Source organism: Leucopleurus acutus (genome assembly GCF_964270905.1).
Source record: "Leucopleurus acutus genome assembly, chromosome: 20".
NCBI lineage: Eukaryota > Metazoa > Chordata > Mammalia > Artiodactyla > Delphinidae > Leucopleurus > Leucopleurus acutus.
The window spans coordinates 36,086,154-36,112,158 of record NC_139162.1 but is presented as its reverse complement, the minus strand read 5'-3'; the positions used below and the strand labels follow the sequence as shown (position 1 = coordinate 36,112,158).

Sequence of the window (26,005 nt, the reverse complement as noted above, 5' to 3'; positions counted from 1 at the left end):
TTATTTGTAGTAAATGTTCTATTCAGGGGACTCTTTAAGTGATAGTCATCCTTATGGTGACTTAAGCAAAGGCTTAAAGTAAAAGTTAACTGTTCCCCAGGATTTTACAATGCTGTGTTTTTCAGCCTCTAAGTAGATTTTCCTTTACTGCTTATTCAGCATTTTAGGCTAATTTATGTTCTCTCAAAAATCCAATGTCATTTTCTTCCTTGAATCCATCTGACCTGAAGCTTCTTTCTCTGCATGGGAATGAAGTATGTTTAGTTTATTCTAAAAATAGTTTTCTTCCTGTTTTTGTATCTGCTATTCTATATGTTCAGTGCCTTCTGTGAGAAATAAAATACTCTTTTTTTCTCAAACTGTCACCCGAAATAAAAATGTCAGGACAGAGCATCTGACTTAGTATCTAATGATAGAAAAAATCTAATGATAGAAAAAAGCCTCCTAATGGAGAAATTTGCCGGGAAACTTTATTCACTGTCCTGAAACTCATCCTGGAATTAATCGAGGCATTATATTCCCATTGTGGGTATTAACATTGTCCCTGCCCAACTTATTATATGTATTTCCCCCATATGCTGGACTCACAGGGTCAGCTCTAAACACTGGGACATTGTCAGTTGGGAAGGAGTCTGATTTTTTTTAAATTTATTTATATTTTTAAAATTTACTTTTGGCTGTGTTGGGTCTTTGTTGCTGTGCGCGGGCTTTCTCTACTTGTGGCGAGTGGGGGCTACTCTTCATTGCAGTGCATGGGCTCTAGGTGCACGGGCTTCCGTAGCTTGGCTTGCGGGCTCTAGAGTGCAGGCTCAGTATTTGTGGCACGTGGGCCTAGTTGCTCTGCGGCATGTGGGATCTTCCCAGACCAGGGATCAAACCCGTGTCCCCTGCATTGGCAGGCAGATTCTTAACCACTGTGCCACTAGGGAAGTCCCGGAGTCTTTTTTTTTTTTTTTAAATAAGAAGTAATTTATTTAAGAAATTTACGTCTGCTCAGGATAGAAACCAGATCTTCTCTTCCTATCTGTATTGTGTTCTAGCCCACAAGAGATGTTCAATAAAATTTGACAGATTGTTTAATATATAGGTTATAAGTAGATTCAGGTAGTTTGCCTTGAGCTAGTGATGGGGAATTTAGGAAAAATAAAAGCATGGCTCTCTACTCAGAGAAATAAAAGACTCTTTTAATTTTGATAAATGCGCTTGGTTTGTACAAGTCATGTCCTTCAGGAAATGACAAAGTTAAACAGGGCCTTGTTTATATGAAAATTTAATCAGACATATAGAGAATAGAAGGATGTAGCACTTTCTCCACTTATTAATGGAATGGTGCAGTTAATCATATCAGGGCATGGTACAAATTACCTTATAATGGTACTTCTCTAATCAGCATTCCCTGTAAGGATCTAAGGGGATACATATGTGAGTAACATGTTGTTTTTGCACTCAAAAGTTTACTCTGGTGAACGGTTTCATCCTCCTTTCCTCCTCCATTTCCATAACCATATGTTATTTGTTGCACACCTATTATATGCTAGACAGTATGCTAAAAATACTTCATATATATTATCTGATTTAATCCATACAACTTTGAGGTAGTCACTAGGACCCCCATTTTAAAGTAAACAACTTGAGATTCAGAGAGCTTAGGTAACTTAAATCAGTAAGTGAAAGAACTGGGATTTATACCCAGGACTGCCTGACTCCAGAGTTCTTGTTCTTCAATCTTAAATACTTTGTGCATGTTTTCACTTATGTATAGTGTTGCTCTCTTTTAAGGGAGACAGGCCTTACTGTTTGTTCCTAAAACCTTATGACCTTTGTGGTACCTTCTACATGATTTCAGCCTATGACCCATTTTACATTCAAGTATTCATGTAGCAGCTATGATGTGCATTGTCTCCTGATGGTTTTTGTCTTTAGTTTGTCAGTCCTCCAATCTAGGATCAGTTCTATTTAGTATTGTACAGTACAAGACACACCAAGGAGGCTGAACAGTTACAAATTAACAAACATAAAAAATAAGATTTTGCCCCCTTTATTCATCATGAGACCAAGAAAATAGGGATGATTTGGAACTAATTCTAGGTTAGCCCCTTGTACAGTGCAAGAGATATATTAAGATACTATGAAAATTCAGTGAAGTTAAGTAACTTGCACTTGGTCACAATACTAAGAACCATGATTTGAACCTAGGGTGAATGACTCCAGAGTTCATGCTTCCCCATCCCTCTTCCAGCTCTCATATATATAAAATAGGGAGGCTGTCCCTGCTTTGGCTTCTTCATTGGTTTGTGGCGGTTCTGGGTAAGGAATGTGAAGGTCTTTTGCAAAGGATAAAACTTAAACAGTATTGCTGTGACATTTGGTAATTTGAGGTCCTCTATCTTGTGGCATTTGGAGAGCAAGTACCTCTGGGGCTTTCTTTCTGCGGACTACAAATCCCAAGGAGGAGGATCCCATGCCCCACCCACCCCCTCCAACAAACACACACATACTCACCCTTGTCTTCCAGTCCTAGGTTTGCAAAGACCCTCTGCTCCCACAAGAGATGTTCACCCTCGAGGTATCCCTTTCCACCATAGTTGATTCTCCTTCAAGGCCCAGTGGAATGATCCCAAGCATTTCATAAAATGAAACTCAAAATCCCTTTTGGATTCTCTGCTGCCATCTGACATGGTCTTACCCCACCATCATGTGGTGGGACCTCATGAAGCACATGGCAGACTCTGAAAAATTGTACTGTGGGGACTTCCGTGGTGGCGCAGTGGTTAAGAATCCACCTGCCAATGCAGGGTACATGGGTTTGAGCCCTGGTCCGGGAGGATCCCACATGCCGCGGAGCAACTGAGCCCATGTGCCACAACTACTGAGCCTGCGCTCTAGAGCCCGTGTGCCACAACTACTGAGCCTGTGCTCTAGAGCCTGCGAGCCACAACTACTGAAGCCCGCGCACCTAGAGCCCAGGCTCCACAAGAGAAGCTACCGCAATGAGAAGCCTGCGCACCACAACAAAGAGTAGCGCCCACTCACTGCTACTAGAGAAAGCCCACGTGCGGCAACAAAGACCCAACACAGCCAAATAAATAAATTAATTAAATAAAAATTAAAAAAAATATTCTCCTGTGCCTGCCCATGGTGCTCCTCCACCATATTAACAGAAAGGTTTTGGAACCCTGTCTCTACTCAAGGGATATCTAACAACCTCAGAGAACTGCAGTTATCCTGTCTGTGAGGCTTGTGATAGTGCCCTTCTGAAAAGAAAAAAGATAATTTTGTATCTTTTTAATATATTTTTATTGGAACTTATTTTAAATAAATTTTACTCAGACCTCAGCTCCTTAAATGAACAGCTTCCTTGCATTTACTGCTAGCAGCAAACACATACTTTATTTATGTTTCTTTACAAAATTTACCTGGAATTAGTCCCTGGAAGGTTTTGCTTAAAACCTTGCTTAAGAGCAAATTATTCATTTATAGAGTCCTTGAGTGTCAAATTTCTTATTAATTGTTGAGTTTCTTGCTCTTCTAAGTCACCCGTTTGTGTTTGTAGCATGATTTTAAAAGAAAGAAGGGAAGGGATTATAGAAAACATTTTTTTAATTTCCTTACAGGTTAATTAAAGTATTTCAGACTCATTCATATCTGACTTTTTACTGTTGTTTCTATCTTTCAAATGTTGATTATGATTAAAGAGATTGATAGTTTAGCCAGCTTTTAACACCATATTCCTCCTGAAATGCTAACATTCATTAGGCTGAATGGACATAAAAAATAAGAACATTTGTCTGAGTCATGGTACATCTTACACATAATTCTCCTGCACTATGTATGCTTGTATCTCTCTGTTTTAACCTCTCTCTCTGAGGTTTTTGGATTTTTAAATTTTATTTATTTATATCACCCACTGCCTCAATTGCTTTAAACCAATACCACCATGTTTCTTTTCTCTTTTTCCCAAGGTTAATCCTGCCAATGCAATTTCTTCAACATTACTGCTATCAGGCACTCCAGTGAACAAAATTAACCTGCTCACAGGAATGGTATTCTAGTGTGATAATGATTTGATTTGCTGTCTCATTATTGATTTGTGCTCCAGCTTTCATGTTGAAATAGATTAAGTTCCTGACAGGCCCATTACTGTAAAGACCTCCAATCAACTGCTTTCTGTTCTAGGTCTATTATTCAGGAGACAACCCCTGAGCATATATGTTATCAAGTCTTTTTCATCCCTGCTTTTCATACTGCCAGGACATCCTCTGTAAGCCATTATGATCCATGCATGTCTTGTCTTCTGATGCCCACAGCTGCATCTGTGGATCACACATCCAGTGCTTAAGAGAAGTCCTTTGGTGTCATAGGTACCAGACCATAACATTGCTTGTGCAGTAAAGGAAAAAGGATATAATTGCAGCTCTGAGTTCATTAGCCTGGTTTGATACTCATTCATAGTACTTTGCTTTTGCCATTTGATACGAGGTAAAGAAGTGAGATGATGGAGTTCTACCTCTATTCTGTTATGATTAGATCAGAGGTAGAGTGGGTGAGTGATTTCTCTCCAGTTACCAAACAGGAAGCTCACTTTGCCTCATCAAATTGTCTCCCTCTTTGTATTAATAGGAATCAAGCAGAACAGTCCCTTCTTGCAACTTTTCATCTCCTGTCATATAGCTTAGTAAAATGTTTGCACAGTTATTTGTTCACGTGTTTAACAGTAAACTTGGCAAATACTTCTTAGTATCTTGAAATAACCTCAAAATGATTATTTTAAAAATTGTTTCTTGCTGTGGATCAGTGCTATTCTTTATAACATTTTTTCAGAAAATGTCAGCTGTTCTGATTTACCAGTGATGTCAGGTTTCCATGTACCTTATTTTATATTTCACTCCTTAATTGGGGCAGGTTGGAAAGGAAAATGCCAATACATACACAACATGCTAACCAACCTCACATTAAGAGAGTTTTTAGAAGGATAAACTTATTCCCAGGACTGTATAGGAATACTAGGCCACCTCTTCACATTTTTCCAGCATTGTGGAGGAATTCATTGTCAAGTCAGACCATGCTACATTTGAAGGTTGATCTGGTCAGTAGTGTGCATCTGCCTCTCTCTCATTTGCTTATTGTCAAATAGAGCATGTCGCTGGTTCTTTAGGCAGACTGAATTTATAAGGATCTGGTCCAAGAATAACCTTCATTCTTTTGACCTTCCACAGTTGCTTGCTTGCTTGCTTTCCCCATTTTGCATTTAATGCTTTTACATTGGAATTGTCAAATCAGGTTTGGTGACTTTGTCAGCAGGAATGAGGGTAAGAAGCCAGATTTTCCCATGCAAAGGAATTAATGCTCTTTTGTATTAGTAGTTCTAAAAATGGATTAAAATGTCTTTGATTTTCTAAACTGTGTGACTCACTTGGTTATTTACTTTCTCTAAGTGTCTGTTCATATATAAGGCTATTTGGCTGTTTCTGTTGTAGTCTTTTGAAGAATTCCAAGCTAAACAGATTAACTTGGCCAATATTTTTGAATGAATAATGTATTTTTAACAATCTGGCAAATAAGTTAGATTCATTTGTGCTCAAATGAACCTTCTGGGACTTCCTTGGTGGCTCTGTGGTTAAGAATCTGCCTGCCAGTGCAGGGGCCACAAGTTTGATCCCTGGTCCGGGAAGATCCCACATGCCGCGAAGCAACTAAGCCCATGTGCCACAACTGCTGAGCCTGCGCTCTAGCCCGCCAGCCACAACTACTGAGCCCACGTGCCACAACTACTGAAGCCTGTGCGCCTAGAGCCCATGCTCCGCAACAAAGAGTAGCCCTCGCTCGCCTCAACTAGAGAAAGCCCACATGCAGCAACGAAGACCCAACACAGCCATAAATAAATTTATTTTTTAAAAAAAGTCATCTTCTTTCTTTGGTGGCTGCTGAGTACAATGTTTTCTATAATTTGCTCACAGAACTGCTGAGATTTTGTAAATAGAAGCCAGAGGGGAAATTTTTAGATCTCCAACTATCTTTGTTTATGGTACTGAAGGTTTTAAAAGGTAAATGTGATAGATAATGTTTACTTTTAATAACTCAAGTTTTGGGAGGACCTTAAAAAGTAAGTGTTTTAAAAAATTTAGTTACTTATTTTAGAAGAGGACACCTCCTGAAGTGAAATCAATGAGGCACTTCTTCCAACCTGAGTTTGAGAAGTCAAATAAAAGGAGTTTGCTAACATAATTTGAACATAACAATTGAACATAAAAATTGAACTCTATAATTTCAAAAGCATTTTAGCAGTTTTAACATAACATTGTCTTACTTATTCCTCAAAATAATTTCATAAAATGAGCTGAACAAGTAATAGTAATACAGTATTCCCATTTGAAAAATAACTTGGAAATGGGGTTCAGTTGGTAAGTGACAGAATTGGTATCCAGGTCTGTCTTCATTGTTTTTTCTTTTCACTAAGAAAATATTTAAATGTGTAATAACAGAATAGTTTGGTAAATTCCTATATACCCATTATTTAAATGGGTATAAGCAATTGTTAGTAATTTATATTTACTATATTTGCTTTACTTTGTTTTGGCTGTAAATTATAAAGGAAATTTACAGCCAAATGACATTTTGACGTTTACCCCTCAATATTTTAGTAAGTATATATCTAAAGTAAGAAAAAGGACATTTTCTTAATAAACACAGTACCATTATCACACCCAACAAAGTTAGCAATAATTCCTTGATATTACCTGGTACACTGTTTTTATTCATATTTCTCTAGTTGTCCCCAAAATGACTTTGTTTTAAAAATACCAGGGTCCCAAAGAAGGCCCACACATGGCATTAGTTGCTATATCTCTTAAGTCACTTTTAATCTAGAACAGTACCCCTTTACCCCATTTTTCTTTTCATGACATTAAGTTGTTTGGGGACACCAAAAGGCTGGTCTTTAGATTTTCAATTTGATGTTCCTTCTATTATATTAAGCTGCCTCAAATGTAAATTTTAAATGTTAAATAAAGAAATAAAATAATAAATAGAAAACAATTTTGTCCAACCTATAAAATTAAAAATAGAATTTTTATATTTTAAAGAGAGTCCATGGAGCAGTTTATTGTAACTGAAATGTTGCTGTAACAACTAATTAGGTTTGACATAAATACACTACCATGTGTAAAATAGATATCTAGTGGGAACCTGCTGTATAGCACAGGGAGCTCAGCTCAGTGCTCTGTGACAACCTAGATGGGTGGGATGGGGTGGGGGAGGGAGGCCCAAGAGGGAGGAGATATAGGTATACATATAGCTGATTCACGTATCATTGTACAGGAGAAATGAACACAACATTGTAAAGCAATTATACTCCAATAAAATAAATTTTTAAAAGAACTAATTTCATAAGCAACTTTAACATCAAAACATTCAGAGTAACTAGTAACTATATCCTTGTGACTTTTATGCTTGTATAACATTTTGATTAAATGTAGTTCATAATAATGAAGATGAACAAGTAAATAAATTCTAGTCTTTGGCAATAATACAGGTTTAGTCCAGTTTTGCTTTTCAGCTGATTAGAGAAGTGCAAATTATGCATCTTAACTCCGTTACATATTCTGTTGTTGCACATATCAGAAAATTCACGAACATGTAGTTTGTTGTTTGTAGATACCTTGTCATCTTTAGTGTTCTTACCAAAGAGCAAGTATTAAATATTTGTCATGTACTATCAGTAGTAATAGTAATGTTATATATTTTTTAAATTATTATGTTCTATCCTTGTGTATCTCTCATGCCTTTATAATGTATCTCAGTGTCATGCAACACGGTCTGCATTTGACTGGCAGACTAGTTAAATTCCTAACTTCCAGAAATGGCAACAACAAAGAATAGTGAAGAGGATAGGAAAAAGAGCTGAGAGTTGCCTTATCAGAGGGATTGGAGCAGTCACAGGAGACACACTGCCTTGTGGCTTATGGCCTGGCCCAGTGGGCAGGGTGATATGCTTGGTTGATATTACTTCCTGCTCAACTGGAAACGATTACCATTTTTCTTACCATTTTTTCCATTGAGAGAGAGTAAAGTCATTCCATGAGGATGCATCACTGTTGTTTTGCAAACCAACCTTGGCAGAAAGAAGGACTTGAATCTTTTGATTATTTCCACCTAACATTTTCATCTCTGTACCTGCAATAACCTGTAGGCAGTCTTTCAAAGAAGTGTATAAGAGAAAGATATTGAAATATTTGGGCACAGTAACTTCACCACTTTAAATCTTTGTTGCTGTAACTAGATGTTTCTACCTGTGGGCTGGCTACACAGTACCCCCTTTGGGAGACAAAGCCTGGGTGAATGAAGACATGTTCTTTGGAGTTCTCTGTCTCTGTTTGTTATTCAGTGTTCACCAAAGGATTTAAGGATAAAGCACAGGAATCTGCTGTGTAAAACTAATTCCCTAGCTTTTCCTAATGGTCTGTAGAGTTCTGGTTCCCTAAGGCATAGTATTATTTCCTGAGTTTTCTTTGGTTTGCATAACTAGTTTATCCGAGTTCTTTCCTCAGAATACAATAAATGAAATGAGATGAAACTGTAAAAATACTTACTAAAAGCTTCTCAAGTTAAATAATAAAATTATTTACACATAAAATAATGAACTATTTTAGGCATTTCTAGGCACATAACTACCAGGCACACAAATAGTACTCAATAAATGCTTTCCTAAATAATCACATTAAAGCTCTTTCTGTAATACAAACGTGTTTTATGAACAGCATTTAAATATCTATTAAAGAATAGATTCTTCTGAAATCTACTGATTAAAGTATGTTCTCTGATACACTAGTATAATTAAGTTATAACTAACTGTGTGCCTGTATTTCAAAGGCAGGTATTTCTCCTCTGTCCCTTCCAATTAATGACTACAAAATAAATGAAGTAGGTAAAAAATACTTGTCCTTCCTGGGAAAGGAATGTGTATGTAATAGCATATCTCAGCCCATTTCTTAAAATGATTTATTTTTATCCTATTTGTTTTTTTCATATATCTAGTATTAAGAAAATAGTAGTGTGGCAGCCACTACTTATCAATCTCATTTGGTAAGAACCTAAGTATCTGTCTATTTTCTTTTTTTATAAATTTATTTATTTATTTTTGGCTGTGTTGGGTCGTCGTTTCTGTGCGAGGGCTTCCTCTAGTTGCGGCGAGCGGGGGCCACTCTTCATCACGGTGCATGGGCCCCTCACTGTCTCGGCCTCTCTTGTTGCGGAGCACAGGCTCCAGACGCGCAGGGTCAGTAGCCGTGGCCCACGGGCCCAGTTGCTCCGCGGCATGTGGGATCTTCCCAGACCAGGGCTCGAACCCGTGTTCCCTGCATTGGCAGGCAGGTTCTCAACCACTGCGCCACCAGGGAAGCCCCAGTATCTGTCTATTTTCATGTTTTACTACCTATCCACATATGCACAAGCAGGGCTCATTTTTAAGAGGCTGATCATGTCACATAATCTTGATGGAAGTAATTATATCAGCAGTTCAGGAAATTCAAATGGCCTTTTCTTCATTCCTCTTTGGGTGGGTCAGTGCTGTTAAGGGCATTGCCAAAAGAAGCACAAGGTGATTTTATTTCAAGAGTTATTGATTCATGCTTTCCCTGTTTTGTTTCAGGTGGATCATCCATGCTATGAAGTATGAACTACAGATCCGTGGTGGAAACAAGCCAGCCAGAGACTTATATCAGTTGTCACCTACTGAAGTGAAACAGCTTCTGTTGGATATTCTGCAGCCTCAAAGAAATGGAAGGTAATGAGGGTCCTTTATCAAAGACCAGTAGATGGGCAGCGTACCTAGAGATACTAATTAAAATTGTCTTCAGGGCTTCCCTGGTGGCGCAGTGGTTGAGAGTCCGCCTGCCGATGCAGGGGACACGGGTTCATGCCCCGGTCGGGGAAGATCCCACATGCCGTGGAGCGGCTGGGCCCGTGAGCCATGGCCGCTGAGCCTGCGCGTCCGGAGCCTGTGCTCCGCAACGGGAGAGGCCACAACAGTGAGAGGCCCGCGTACCGCAAAAAAAAAAAAAAAAAAAAAAAATTGTCTTCAGTTGTGATTTTGTGTTGATTTGAATTTTATACTTTTTTCAGGTATAGATTGTAAATGTTTCTTAATCTTTATTATTCTATGCAGAATGTAACACTTCATTCCACTTTGGTCAATTCCTCCCAACATTTTGGCATAAAAGTTTGGATTTGGTAATGTTACTTAAATATCTTGCCTGTAACTCTGTCTCTCTAAGTAGACTGTAAACTTATTCAGGTAAAACTTGTCTTAGACTTAACTTGTGCTAACCTTAGAATAAAAACAAAACAAATACTTTGGATCGCATTAAATTGAAGAGTTATCTTTATTACAGAAAGTGCTTTAATAAAATTATTTAAGCAAGCATTTATTGAGCACTATCTGTGTGCCTGGTACTTTCCAAGGTATAGTTATATGCCTAGAAATACCTAGAGAAGAAGTCTTCTGCAAAAGTATATTTGAACAAATGGAAGAGCATCCTTGTTCTTAGACAGGAAAATTCAACATTTTAAAGATGTCTGTTTACAAGTTTAATGAAATTCCAATAAAATTCCAACAAGCTGTTTTATGGAGTTAGACCAGTTAATACTAAACTTCCTGTGGAAAAACAAACATGCAAGAATAACCAGAAAAACATAAAACAAAGACTTGCCCTAAGAGAGACAGTAAAAATATTTAAAAGTCTTTATAATTAAAATAACGTGATGCTGGTACATGAACAGAAAAATAGAACAGTTGAACAGAATAAAAAGTCCAGAAATAGACCCCCCAAGAACTTATGGAAATTTCATGTATGATAATTTCATGTATGACATCTCAAAATCATTGGGTCAAGGATGGACTTTTTAAATAAATAGTGATGGGACAACTGGATAGCCATTTGGAAAAGATAAAATAAAATTCATACTTTATACTGTACTTGAGAATAAACTCCAAACAGATTAGTGATCTAAACGTTAAAAAAAAAAAAAATGAAACCATACTAGTGCTAAAAGAAGACATGGGTTGGGACTTCCCTGGTGGCACAGTGGTTAAGAATCCATCTCCCAATGCAGGAGACACAGGTTCAAGCCCTGGTCCAGGAAGATCCCTCATGCCACAGAACAACTAAGCCCCTGTGCCACAACTACTGAGCCTGCACTCTAGAGCCTGCAAGCCACAACTATTGAGCATGTGTGCTGCAACTACTGAAGCCCACATGCCTAGAGCCTGTGCTCCTCAACAAGAGAAGCCACTGCAATGAGAAGCCCGCACACCACAACAGAGAGTAGCCCCAGCTCACTGCAACTAGAGAAAGCCCGTGCATAGCAACAAAGACTCAACGCAGCCCAAAAAAATAAAATGGAATAAATATAAAAAAATAAATTCAAAAAAAAAGAAAACATGGGTAAATTCCTTTGTAACCTTGGTATGGGAAAGACTTTCTAACTTGATTCAAACCCAGGGGCGGTAAAAGATTATTAAGACTATATAAAAATTAAAAGCAACATTTTTCATGGTGAAAAAATAGACAATGCCAAAAGACAACTGAGAAGCTGGAACAGAACATTTGTTACAAAGAGCTAATATCCAAGAATCTTAGAAACTGAGGGACAAAGAACCAAAAACCTAAGAGAAAAATGGGGGAAAATATGATTGATCAATTCATTTAAAAAATTTAAAAATGGACCTTAAATATTTGGAAAGATGTTCAAACTAACTCATAATTAGAGAAATGTAAATTAAAACACATTGAGATACCATTTCTCATCTATCAGACTAGCAAAGTTAAACAGTATGGCAAACATTTGCTGAGGCTGTGGAGAAACAGACACTCCTATATATATCTGGTGACTACAACTCTTCTATATGGGAATTGGACAACATCTAAAAAAAAGTCTACATTTGCCCTTACCCTTTGACCCAGCAGTCTTACTTTTAGGGACCCACCCTGGAGGTTGCCTCCAACAGCATGAATAGATATTATATATATGCACAAGGTTGTTCATTGCATCATTGTTTATAATTGCAAATTTTGGAATGCCTATGACCTTAGTCCCCATGCATGAGGGATTATTTGAATAAACTGGTATGTCCACACAGTGGAGTACTATGAAGTTGTGAAAAAAGAATGAGTGTGGTCTCTATGAACTGATATAGAATAATTTCTAGGCTATATCATTACATAAAAACAGCAAAGTAAAAGGCAAAAGATTTACACACTCTGAAGAGAAACCAGAGGACTTCCCTGGTGGCGCAGTGGTTGAGAATCTGCCTTCCAGTGTGGGGAAATGCGGGTTCGATCCCTGGTCAGGGAACTGGATCCCACATGCATGCTGTGGCTGGGAGTTCGCATGCCACGACTAAGAAGCCCATGAACTGCAGCTAGAGAGCCCGCCAGCCGCAACTAAGGAGCACATGTGCCACAACTAAGGAACATACATGCTGCAGCTAAGGAGCTGCTGAACCGCAACTAAGGAGGCTGTGAGCTGCAACTAAGGAATCCGCCTGCCACAACTAAGACCAGGAGCAACCAAAATAAATAAGTAAAATAAATAAAATAAAAATTTTTTTAAAACCCAGCAAAGTAAAAAAGAGTATGTATCGTACGCTACTCTTCATGTAAGAAAGAAGGGGATATCTGCTTACTTTTACAGAAGAAATACAGGAAGGATAAATCAGAAACTAATGAAATTGGTTACCTTCAGGGAGTGGGGAGGAACAGGGTGGGAAGAATGAAAAAAAATAGGTACAGTGCAGTAGGGTTGAGGGTTGAGCAATACTTCCATTTGAATATACCTTCCATTTGAGTATACCATTTGAATAGCTCTGACTCAAACTATGGTAATGTTTTATATTCCCCAAATATAAATAATTAATTAAAATTAATCCATGTGTGCAAGGTACCCAAAATAGAATACAAACAGTAACAACTGACCCTAACCATATTACAAATGAATAATATTACCACACTGAAGGGGGAGGGGATGACAAGAATTAACCAAAGTACCTTTGGAAAACATTGACTAGACACTGTAAAGCTGAACAAAAAAGAACTGCACACAAATCCTGTATTCTGTATAATAAATTTTTTTCTCACAGAGGTAGGAATTAGCAATTCTGGAATTTATATATATTTATTTATATATATATATATATGCACACATACACACATAGTGTTATATATATGGTGTGTATACATACACACATTGATATTAAATAAATAAGTAAATGTGGCTAATTTGAGCCAGATTTTTTTTCACTGTTGGAAAATGTAGTTACAAATAAGGAAAGAGGAGTGGCTAGAATATACCCTGTGGTTTTGGGCTGGAATTGGGAGTATCAGTATGAATTCATGATTTTTACACAGATGTATAGATACAGAAATAGATACAGCAATAAATGTGGATGTGTATATGCGAGCATACATATCTTTTCTAATTGTCCACTGAAAGAACCTAGAAACAATGAAACCCCAATAGCAATGAGCAAACCTAGTGCCCAGATATTGATTTCCAAATACCACTTTCTAATAAAGGAACCAGAGTTCCTTGGAGAAATGGTTGATTCCAGGGCTGGGGCAAGAAAAGTACAAGATGAACCTGGAGCATCTTGTGGTACCAGAAAGTAAGAAAATGCTCCAAAAAATTATAGAGGTGTGTTAGAAGGATGCTGGAGACAATGTGAAGAAGACTCAATGGCCAAAGCTGGAACAATTTGAGCAAGAAAATAAATAATGATACTATTGGATTACATCTGGTAGAATAAATATCCATGAGTCCATGCTGATATAAGTAGATAAATGGGAGAGAAGGGACTTGTATTACAATGGAATTCCAATTAATAAGTATAGATGGAATGATGGAAATAAAAAAATCACCATTAGGCAAATACAAGAGTAATAACTATTGCAGGCAAGAACCACTAAATTTAGTGGGTAGAAGTATGATGAGAAATGGAAAATTTGCATAATTTCAAAGTATTTCCATTCAAGATACTTTTTAATTGTAAAAGGAAAAATTGTAACTTGACAGTGCAGAAACCCAGCAGACTCCACCTTAACTAAATGATCAAGGTTAACATCACCATTAATAAGATACATCAACATCACATACCCCCTGATATGATGTGCTGAGAAGGGTACAACTATTTCTGGGTATTCCTGTGAAAAATGCATAACCTAAGTCTTATCATGAGAAAACGTCAGACGAACCTAAATTGAGGTACATTCTACAAAATAACTGACATTTCTAAAATGTCTAAGTCGTGAAAGATGAAGATTGAGGAACTGTCACAGAGTAGAGGAGCCTAAGGAGACCTGGAAACTAAATGCAGTGTGGGGTCCTGGATGGGATCCAGGCGCAAAACAAGGATATTTGTGGTGAAATTGGCAAAATTTGAATAAGGCCCATAGATTAGTAGTTTATTTCCTGGTTTCGAATAGTTGTGCTATTGGTCATGTAAGATGACAGAAGTAGAGGAAGTTGAGTAAAGAGGAACTTCATTAATTTTTTTTTTTTACTTTTCTGTAAGTCTAATTTTTTTCAAAATAAGAAGCCAAAAAAGTAAAAATAAGAGAATTCTTCTAAAATAATTCCTCCTCTGTGAGTATTCACACATTTCTACCTTTTATGTTGTTCTAAGCAAACATCTCCTTTTTATAGTATTAACCATGACTTCATAGAACTCGGAAAACATCTCTTTTGTTGTTGCCAAACAAAGGAAATAAGGGGAAAAATCAAATGCAGAATATAGGCTATTCAGTTTGCACACCCATTATCCAAAATAAAACATCATGAAGGAACTCCTTTGGCTTTTTCTCTTTAGCATAGCACTGAACCCAGCCACACAAGTGTGGGTCTACCAAAAGAAGCTGTATGTCCAAAAAAGTGCCTCCTCACTTATGTAGTGATATAATTTCATTGGTCCTCTTTCACCAGAACAAAAATGTCTTTTTATGTTTACTGTATCATGCATAGCTATTTTCACACCTAGAAATACTGTTGGTCATTACATTCCCACCTTGTGGTTGATGACACATTTTACTCTGCAGCCTGTTTTAATACCAAGTATAAAAAGTTTATATTTGTTACTATCTTCAGCTTTTGTAAGAATATACTACTATGTCATTTGTGTGTTCTTTTCAGATTATGCAAATTCTGCATCTTTAGCAGTTTGTGATTGAAATAACTATTATATCTTTAAGGTTTAATACTTTATCCATGCAAATAATAGATCTAGAATTTTGACTCTTACATGTCGATTATTATGACATGTAAAATTTGGTAACTGATTCTTCAGCACTGGTACTTTGGCCATATTTAAATTAAGGTTTAAAACTAAATATAAGGTTTAAATTGACACATAAGGTTTAAAATAAGGTAATTTCATTAGATACATCATGCTTTTTTGAGCACTCACCCACTTATCAGGTGTTTATTAAGCACCTTTCTTGGAGACGTGTATAGGAATGATCAAGCTATATATATCAATACAATGCCCATGTCTTCATGGAGCTTACATTTTATTGTATGTGAGGACCACATGAACTAATTTTGAAAATGACTGCTGCTGTGTTTTTACATTGAGCTGCTTTATATGTTAGAAAGTCATTTAATCACATAGTGAGTTGTAAGTAACTTACTAGAGAATAACATTTTGCTTGTTAAATTTCTTTAAATCTTGGGGGTTTTTTCCTTTCCTGCAAGCTCTGTTTTCACTTTGAAATATTTAGTAACCTCTGTAACACATGGTAGATAAGCATCATTGGTGGAATTTAGCTTTTCTTGCTCACTCTATTGGAACAGTTAATCCATATAAGAGCCCTGCTTTCTGCCAGAACAAGCTTGTTTTTCAACACTGAGGCATTTTCTTTTGGTCTACAGATGTTGGCTGAACAGGCGTCAGATCGATGGGTCTTTGAATAGAACTCCCCCTGGGTTCTATGACCGAGTGTGGCAGATCCTGGAGCGCACACCCAATGGAATCATTGTAGCTGGAAGGCATTTGCCCCAGGTACAGCCCCACTCTGTTTGTGTCAGTAAAGGGACTTCTAAAGGGACCTCAAGGAGCAGAGAGTTCTTTCCTTCTCTGCTTTGAAAATAACTTTTCTACTTATTCCATTTTCTAAGAGTATTTAAAGTAGGGGTATCCAGATACCTGAAGGGAGAAAATAAGTCTGGTCAATTGGATTGGAAATATTTTTTCCCAATCTGAGTTCCTTTTATTTTTCAATTTTAGTGTTCCTCTATAAAAAAGCCTTGTTTTACAAATGGATATTTTGCTTGAAAGTTGTATTCAATAAAAAAAAAATTTTGTTTTATCATATTTCAGATGTTTCAAGGAAGTTCTCAGTTTAAAGACACCGTATGGTCAAACCTTTTGCCAAGCAATCTATCCTTCCTTTGTTTGCTTATTAGTGAATTTAGGGTTTCTTATATTGACATTACTGAGTGGTGGTATTCCTTCACCACCAACTGTAATGGGCCAGTGCTGGGGGACCTCACAAACAGGAAAACATACATTCAAAAGACAGAACCAAATCAGTCTTAAGAAACAAGGTGACTTAGTAATGCTGTGGATAAGGAAATTACTAGTTAAGAACTGTACTGAATGTGAAAAGTACAGTAACTTTTTAGGTCATTAGACAATCATTTAATTGAGATGTAACTTACCGCTGGTCCGAATGAATTAGTGTTCCCTCCTTTAGATGGTTTCCCAAGTTATATAAACTGCCCTGCCTCTTTGATTTAATTATTTTATTTAATCCTGACACCTAAATCATTGTGCTTATGCACAATGATTTAGGTGTCAGGGAATAATTAGGCCTTCAAGAAATGGAGTAGTGTATCTGTTTATAGTGTTGAAACATCAAACAAATTATTCTTGATGAAAGTCTTTATACAAAGTATTCTTTTTTTTATTGAAGTATACTTGATTTACAATATTAGTTTCAGGTGTACAACATAGTGATTCAGTATTTTTATAAATTATACTCTATTTAATGTTATTATAAAATATAGGCTGTATTCCCTGTGCTGTATAGCAGGGGTCCCCAACCCCTGGGCCACAGACCAGTACTGGTCCATGGCCTGTTAGGAAGTGGGTTGCACAGCAAGAGGTGAGTGGCGGGCGAGTGAGCAAGTGAAGCTTCATCTGTATTTACAGCCACTCCCCATCGCTCGCATTACATCCTGAGCTGCACCTCTTGTCAGATCAGTGGCAGCATTAGATTCTCATAGGAGCGCAAACCCTGCTGTGAACTGCACATGCGAGGGATCTAGGTTGCGTGCCCCTTATGAGAATCTAATGCCTGATGATCTGAGGTGGAGCTGAGGCAGTGATGCTAGCGCTGGGGAGTGGCTCTAAATACAGATTATCATTAGCAGAGAGGTTTGACTGCACAGAGACCATAATAAATCAGTTGCTTGCAGACTCATATCAAAACCCTACAGGCAGTGGCAAGTGAAAACAAGCTCAGGGCTCCCACTGATTCTGCATTATGGTGAGTTGTATAATTATTTCATTATATATTACAATGTAATAATAATAGAAATAAAGTTCACAATAAATGTAATGCGCTTGCATCATCCCGAAACCATCCCCTCCCACCCCCACCCTGCTCTGTAGAAAAATTGTCTTCCATGAAACCAGTCCCTGGTGCCAAAAAGTTTGGGGACCACTGCTATATAGTATATACTTGCAGCTTATTTATTTTATGCATAGTTTGTACCTCGTAGTCCCTTACCCCTATCTTGCCCCTCTCCTCTTCCCTCACCCCACTGGCAACTACTAGTTTGATCTCTATATCTGTGAAATAAAATATTCTTAAATACACACACCCATACTCATTTTGTTTATATGTACATAGGGTATTTCTGAAAGGATCCATAAGAAATTGGTAGCGTTCTAGTCTTTGCCTTTGGGAAAAGGAACTGTGGTCTGGGGGGACAGAGCAGCTTTTCACTGAAAACCCTTTTTAACCTTTCAGAATTTGAACTTTGTGAATCTATTATTTATTTTCAAAAATGAATAAGAACTTTTTAAAAGGATTCTTCATGCTATTAACAAACTGTTGAGTGGTTCTTGTCGGCCGCCAGTATAGGTGCTCCAGCCCTTTCCCAGATGCTCTGTGACCGTTGTATGGAGCAGCTCTGTCTCCTGTGGGTGGGGAACTGGCCTCTACTGTTCGTGTCCTGCTTCTTCTGCTAGGCCTTGTGTCCATGTACAGTGGACTCTGGCAATGTTTTGTTAGCTTCTTTCCCAACCCCCGCTAATACCTACCAGATATTCTTTTAATTGTCTAATTGCCTGGGCCACTTACATTTAGTATTTTCTCCTTGCTAACAACAACTACATGTTAAGTATTTTTATGTGCCAGGCACTTTTCTAAGTGCTCCTTTAATTCTCACAACAGTCTTTTGAGTTAGGTACTTTATTGTTACTGTTTGACAGAGGAGGAAACTAAAGCACAGATAAGTGGTTTTTCCAAGGTCACACATCTAGGAAGTAGCTGACCCAGAGTGCAACCCCCTTCCCCGGCAATTTGACTTCTGAGCCTTTTCTCTTAACTTCTCTGCTACACTTGCCACTTCTTTCAGAGATTGGAAAATAAGGCAGCCTTGATGTCTCTTCTCTAGGTTTAACTATTGTATTGCATACTAGCTAGGTTGACTTTTCAAATGAGATATATTAAAAGGAAATTGATGTGAACCCATGAAAAGTTCTTCCTTTTCTTCTGTGACCCCATTAGTCTCATTGCTAGACATCTAAACAGTTATAATTACAGGCATATCTCAAATATTGCAGGTTTGGTTCCAGACGATTGCAATAAAGCAAATTACATAAAATTTTCTGGTTTTCCAGTGCATATAAAAATTATGTTTGTACTATACTGTAGTCTACTAAGTGTGCAATAGCATTATGTCTAAAAAAACAATGCATGTACCTTAATTAAAAAGTACTTTATTGCTAAAAATTGGTAACCGTCATATAACAACACAGGGTTGCCACAAACCTTCAATTTGTAAAACACAATCTGCAAAGTGCAGTAAAGTGAAGCACAATAAAACAAGGTATGCCCGCACCCTGTTGAACAACCAGCTTCATTTTCCCCAAATTAGGTACTACCTGTAAACATTAACCTTATGTTGGATTGTATTGAATATAGAATACAATAGATGGACCATACTAAATATAGGACTGAGGCATTATTATACCAAGCAGAATAACACTGCTGTCATTTGATTGAAAGGAGACATTTCTGCTGGGTCCCATTTTGAGTAGTACGTAGATAGATATTGTTCTGAGGCTGTGATTAAGTTCACTGTAAATCATCACTGAGGTAAAAGCAAATAAGTATGACTCATCATCTCTGCATCTCTGGTAATAATTCTGGGGACTCCATCTGCTTTCTACCATATAAGCCTAACATTTAGAGCCTTTCCTTCCATCCTTTGAAGATTATCTACCATGCCCAGATATGATTCAGATTTGAGTTTATTTTCTGCTTTCATTTGGTTTGTGGAATGTGAATGGAAGATTTTGCAATACTCTTGTCTTAAATGAAATATCAAGAGTAGAGTAGAGAACATTTTTTTTGTTTTGCTTTTTCCTGCACATAATATTGTTTCACTTATTTGTATGCATTTTTATGCTGCCAGCTCAGAAAGGACCTGCCACAGAAATGATGTTAATTTAATAGCAGGTGACTTACATGCTGAAGTCTGACAGCAAGCATAACTTCTTGTGTTAATTCTGAAAGCAATATGTACTCTTATTTGTTGTCTCAATTTTTGGCTCTTCCGTTTGTGTATTGAAGTGGTTTTCTAATATAGTCCCTTTTCCCTAAAAACATTAAAATAGTGAAGATAACTACTAAAAACAGGAGGTTTAATTTATCACAACAAGCTGGTTGGCTTCAGTAATTTGACATATATAAAATCCAGTCATATAGCTGAAAATGCTCTCTAAGGTTTTGTAGAAGCTGAAAAAGATTATTGACTAGAAAATGAAGTTTTCCGATTAAGTGGGAACCAGGATATAACAATGCAGCATATTAATATTGAGTTATTTCTTTCAGCAACCAACCCTGTCAGATATGACCATGTATGAGATGAATTTCTCTCTCCTTGTGGAAGACATGTTGGGAAATATTGACCAGCCAAAATACAGACAGATAGTTGTGGAGGTTTGTATTTTAAAATGTAGATTGCTGAAGAAGTGCTTTCTATCTGTTCCCTGAAAACTAGTATAAGGAAACTGCCCAAGAGACCAGGAATTCCACTCCTCACCTAACCCAAATCTCCAGTTGAGTCCTGGAGGAGATGGCCATCCTTGACCCAAGTCAAAGCACATGAACAATTCAAACATCTTAAATCCATCAGGGTGGAAAGGCTAACTGCCCAACTTTCTCAGCTATACACTCACCCCCACAGTAAGTGCATCAACAGTACCATGAAAAAGAGGAAGTGACCTTTTTCTATTTGTCTTTTTTTTTTTTCTGTTTACAGAAATAACTCATGACTATTGTAGAAAATTTCAACAGTTCAGAAAATTATAGAAAAGAAAGCCCAAAATGTCTCTATATCCACTAACAATAGATTGCCACTATTATTTTGAGGGACACCTTTCTAGACATCTCTCTGTGAACAGAGAAGACATGTAATTTTGTGTATCATCATTGCTCCATATAAAGTTAAATGCTAATGTACACACACACGTGTGTGCGCATGTGTACACATGCTTTTTTGCCATTTTAAAACATATCAAATACATAGAGAGAAAATAAATAAGTAAAGAAAAAGGAAAAAAATACATAGAGAATCCCTCAAATGAATGGATATAATTTATAGCTCATCCTCACTTTGTCTGTTTCTCTGGGAATGTCTCCATCAGACTTTGTGTTTCTTGAGGGTGGGTAATATGTCTTATTGATACAGAAGCTCTCAGTGGGTGCTGAACTGGATGTGGCACCTCCTAAAATCCAGCATATCTGGAGCTACAGTCAGCTAAGTGAGATTCAACCTTATCTCTGATGTGCCAGGATTTGGGAAAGAATATCAGCCAGTCAGTGTCATAGCATGTGGGAGTGAGGCAGAGACTGGGGTCAAGAAAAGATGGGGTTTTCAAAAGGGTGAATGCCTTCTTTGTGCTGTTAACCTTTTGGTATCTTGTGCCCATAGTTGTCTCTAAAATAAAGTCATTCTCTTTGCGGAAGAAATCTACATTTAGTACTTGAGCAAAACTTCGAATTCTTTTGACTAAAGCCCTGCCCCAAGGTCTCCCACATTGTGACCCCTGGATTTTTCTGTTTCCTTTGGTTCTTTCCGGTTCTGTTTGGGAAGCATTTCAATAAAATACATTCAAAAAGATTCCCAAGTTGGGAATTATGAGGCCTTTTTCCTGTGCCATGGCCAACTTAGGAGCCATAATCATCATGAGAAAGTCTTTACCAAGCATTGTATACTCAGATACAATCTTTGCATATTACAGTCTTTGCATATTACAGTTTGTCATATAAAATGAACATTACTACTTAGATAAATGTGTAGGGTAGCCAAACAATAGGATGATGCCTTAAACTAAGATAGCTTATACAAACCAAATAATACTCATGTCATAAAGAGTCAAAGTATATTGTTTAGAACATAACTGTCCCCTGAAAAATACTATGATGTCACAGAATTATACTCATTTTGGGGTGCTAGACTCCCAAGTCATTTGATCCTGAGCCCAGATCCAGAATCTCCATTGAACTCATCTGCCTTCTCTGGCTTTGTTGCCTACCACCTCTTCCGAGGCAGCCTGTGCTCCACAGGACACTGTTTTGGTGTCTTGCCACCAAGGATTAAGGCCTGAAGACCAGAAAGAGTTCAGACACTTCGGGTGAATAGGGCACTATGTACTGTTGACAGGATTAGAAAAGTCATTTTTCTAAGTTATTAGTTTTATTTAAGTAACTAAAAAACATTTCCATACAGCTACAGGGATACATACAATGAAAAAAAAAGGTGAGGTTTCCAAACAGAACTCATGCTACTAGTTTGCAAGATTAGGAAGATTCCATCCATGGATGATCCTAAAGCCTGTCATTGTACAGAACACACTGTGGAATATGAGGACCATACATCAGTCTGAGTAAAGAATGAAAACATATCCAGACTGTGTCGCTTTTATGGTTCGTATAATTGGCTTTCAATATGTCTGTCTCTTCTAGTTACTAATGGTTGTATCCATTGTACTGGAAAGAAACCCTGAGCTAGAATTTCAAGACAAAGTAGATCTAGACAAACTGGTGAAAGAAGCATTTCATGAATTTCAAAAAGATGAGAGTCGACTAAAAGAAGTTGAAAAACAAGTAAGTAGACAAAATAGCTTTTTGTAGAATTGCTTTTTTGTCTCAATTCTTCAAAATATCCCTAATCTCTTATCACTTATCTTATGAAACAGATTTATGGAGTACTAAATAGAGTACTTGAGAGGCAGAGGGAGGTCTGATTTATTTAAGGAATTAATGTTACTTTTTAGTTAATTACTAGTCAATTCAGCTATGAAGTTCTAACTAAAAAGAAATCTAAGAAGAGATAAATTTTCCTTTTTATAGTTAGCAGTTAAAATTTGTTTTACCAGAAAAGAGCCATAGGTTCCAGAAGGCTATAAAATTAAATTCTGGGGAGGCTGGGAATGAGTAACAGGCTGCATTGGTGCTGTGTACTACCTAATATAGTCCCTTCCAGGCTCTCTGTTTAATATTTTATGCTTGTCAGTAAAAAGGTTCCCTAAGTAAATAAAAATTATCAGCAAAGAGGAGAATACTAAAAATGTCTGTCTTTGTTTTATATGCTGAGAAGACACCTCAGGAAAATAAAAGAAAAACTCAAGAAGCTCATCTTTTCCATGAGGAAATATTTCTGTGAATTTATTTTTCCCTCTAGGCTGACACTGACTTTACCTGTCAACTCTTTACAAACAAAAAAATCAAACAACTTGCTTATTGTTTTCCTTTGTAGGATGACATGACTTCCTTTTACAATACTCCCCCCCTGGGAAAAAGAGGAACATGCAGCTATTTGACAAAGGTTGTGATGAATTTGCTGCTGGAAGGAGAAGTCAAGCCAAGCAATGATGACCCGTGTCTGGTTAGCTAGTGAGGAAGGTGTTAGAGACTCTGTTGAGGCAGGTTTTCCAGAAGTGTGTGAAGTTTGTGTTGAAGCTTAATCGAGGCAACCATTAATGTGTGGGCTGATCGTGCTGGTGAGTGGTTGCCACACCCTTGGCAGAGTTATTGGACCTCTTGCATGCCATAAGCAATCTGATGGTAAGAACTGCTTATAATCAAGTGAAAATAAGTTCTCATGATTATGCCCACTACAATAATAATCTTTACTGAACAATAGTAATTGTTTATGAATTGAAAGTTCACCACTGCATGTTTTGTGATTACACAGCTCATCAAAATGAGTCTTTGCACTTTGGACTAAATTCCCACCTTACTGCCAATTAAATGAATTTTCCAACTAATTATGTGTACTAGGAATGAAAATATATTGAAAGAATGGTAAATTTTTTAAGTGGCATTATAATGCTAGAAAAAGATATCAGTATGCATCATAAAAGCAAAATCAGCCAGCTGATATTTTGATTCTCAAACTGCATTATCGATAATATTTTAGTATACAGAGCTATTGTACAATGTTTGCCTTGTAAACATGATTGTGGTTTTGTATTTGTGCTAACTGTAGTGGTTGAACTAAAATAATAAACCTATGCCTGATCAAATATTTTCTTTGTGCTCTTACTAAAAACAATTTAAGTAAGATTATTCAGAAGTGTGGGCTGTTAACCTAGTTTGTACTCATAAAAAACAAAATTAAAAGTCATTAAATTTTATTTCTGAATTAATGAATATATCTGGACACATTCTTTGTTCCCATTACTCACAGTATCAAGTTTATTACTCCTGAATATTTTCATTTAATTGATCAGGAGATGAAATGGAAGAGAATCTATGGTACCTACAATTACGCATATTTTGTTACCAAATTTACTTAAGCAAATGTTAATAAAAATATAAAGTAGATTAAACATTTAAATTTTATGAATTTATTTCCTTACTGAATATTACAATGAAGCCCATTAATTTCAGCCCTGGCCCCAAAGAGAGTCATTTTTCTGACCAGTCTTATTATTGAGTTTCACCTGAGAAGTCAAACTTGTCACAAAAAATGCAGCCTATTTGTAGAGTCTTGAAAGGATCTAAGAAAGAAAGGACAAAGTAGCTTCAGTGACAAGTCAAACTGATATCAAATAAATGGATGCAGGATCACATGAAAAAATCTGAAGAGTCAGGCACATTCCTCATAACTTTGAGGTACACTGCCTAGATCCTGCATAAGAAATCATACGTGTGCAGGTTGGCAAAATTGAGAAAAATGAGGTAAAAATCTGACCAAATAGAACTTTTTTTTTTTCGGAAACCAAGGAGAAAAATAACATCTATTCAGAACCTGTTATGTATTAAGTGTTTCACATGAATTATAATAGCAAATTTGCATACTGATCATATGAGATAGAAATTGTTATCCCAATTTTACAGGTAAGAATACTATGGTCCACATTATGTAATAAATTCCTCCACTTGTAATATGAAAAGAATTCAGATTTCTGTATGTCATTACAGAATCTGTGTACTTCTCACTAGTCTACCCCAGACTGATTTTTTTCCCTCTAATGTGATTGTAGTCTCAGATTGCCACATTTCCTGGTAAAACCCACTGGGGAGAAAGCCAGTAACAGTTGATTCAGGCTATGGGAGATGATTTCGTTTAGGAGGAGTTCGCCTTGCTTCTTTAGGAATTCTGGCCTAAGGCTATCTTATCTGATTGCACTATCTTTGATTCCAAACCAATCACTGGCTTCTGTCTAAAACCATGATTTTACTGGATTACAAACCACTTTTACAAGCCTCCAGATAAATGCTGTAAGCGCTCATTGCCCACTGAGAATTCCTCACTAGTCAGTCAATTTGAGTTTTCCCTTTGACTCAGAGCATAATCGGGCTCTGAAGAAAATTCCAGTAGTAACATAAATAATAGGAAATAAAAGTGGTATCACTGAAATAATTTTTTTGTCTCTAATGATCAATAATTTGAAAGAGCTAGAACAATTTATATTTGGCAATGTGGATGGATGCATTTGTACTAAAGTCAGTCAAACTGTACAGTCTTTCCTCAGTGCCCACAGGAAATTGGTTCCGGGACTCCCCATGGATATCAAAATCCATGGATGCTCAAGTTCCGTATATAAAATGACATAGTATTTACATGACCTACATATGCCCTCCTGTACACGTTAAATCATCTCTAGATTACTTACAATTCCTAATACAATGTAAACGCTGTGTAAATTGTTGCCAATGTGCTGCGAATTCAAGTTTTGCTTTTTGGAACTCTCTGAAATTTATTTTTCTGAATATTTTCGATCCATGATTGGCTGAAATTGTGGATGCAGAACCCATGAATACAGAGAGCCAGTTACACATACACACACATGCAACAAATGTATCTATCACATTGTATTATTTGTGAACTCTGTATGTCTGCTATATGAAAATGCGTAAAAAATTAAAAAATGCTTTATTATTCACCTTGAAGAAGTACTGAAGATTAATTAGATTTGCATGAAATAATCTGAACTCCTTAAAAACCAGCAATAATAAATAATATTTCAGTGGGGAAAATTAATATGCACATAATATGCATATATTAAATGTATTTACATAGATTCAATTCCTATTTATATGTGTATGTATGTTGAATTTATATTTATACATATATTTAATTTTTTCTTCAAAAACACACACATACATATATAGATTTGCCTTTCTTTGTTTGCTTATTTACAATAGTGAAAATACTTCAAGGAACTCCTTTGTGAATTTTGCAGCTCTTTGAGGAAATATCCATTTAAAAT

At 36.8% G+C, this 26,005-nt stretch overlaps 1 protein-coding gene across 4 annotated transcripts in view; it reads left to right on the top strand.

The window, feature by feature from the left end:
• PHKB (phosphorylase kinase regulatory subunit beta) overlaps positions 1 to 24,046 on the top strand; it is a 213,028-nt gene extending 188,982 nt beyond the window's left edge. For 3 of the 4 annotated variants that reach the window (XM_082863438.1, XM_082863441.1, XM_082863439.1), the window contains 5 exons: positions 9,647 to 9,781; positions 15,919 to 16,048; positions 20,115 to 20,222; positions 22,251 to 22,391; positions 23,044 to 24,046. In XM_082863438.1, coding sequence (XP_082719564.1) covers positions 9,647 to 9,781; positions 15,919 to 16,048; positions 20,115 to 20,222; positions 22,251 to 22,391; positions 23,044 to 23,181 — 652 coding nt within the window. In that variant the 3' untranslated portion in view covers positions 23,182 to 24,046. The remainder of the gene's footprint in view (positions 1 to 9,646; positions 9,782 to 15,918; positions 16,049 to 20,114; positions 20,223 to 22,250; positions 22,392 to 23,043) is intronic. The other variant, XM_082863440.1, reaches the window with a different exon arrangement.
• The last annotated feature ends 1,959 nt before the right edge of the window (positions 24,047 to 26,005 follow it).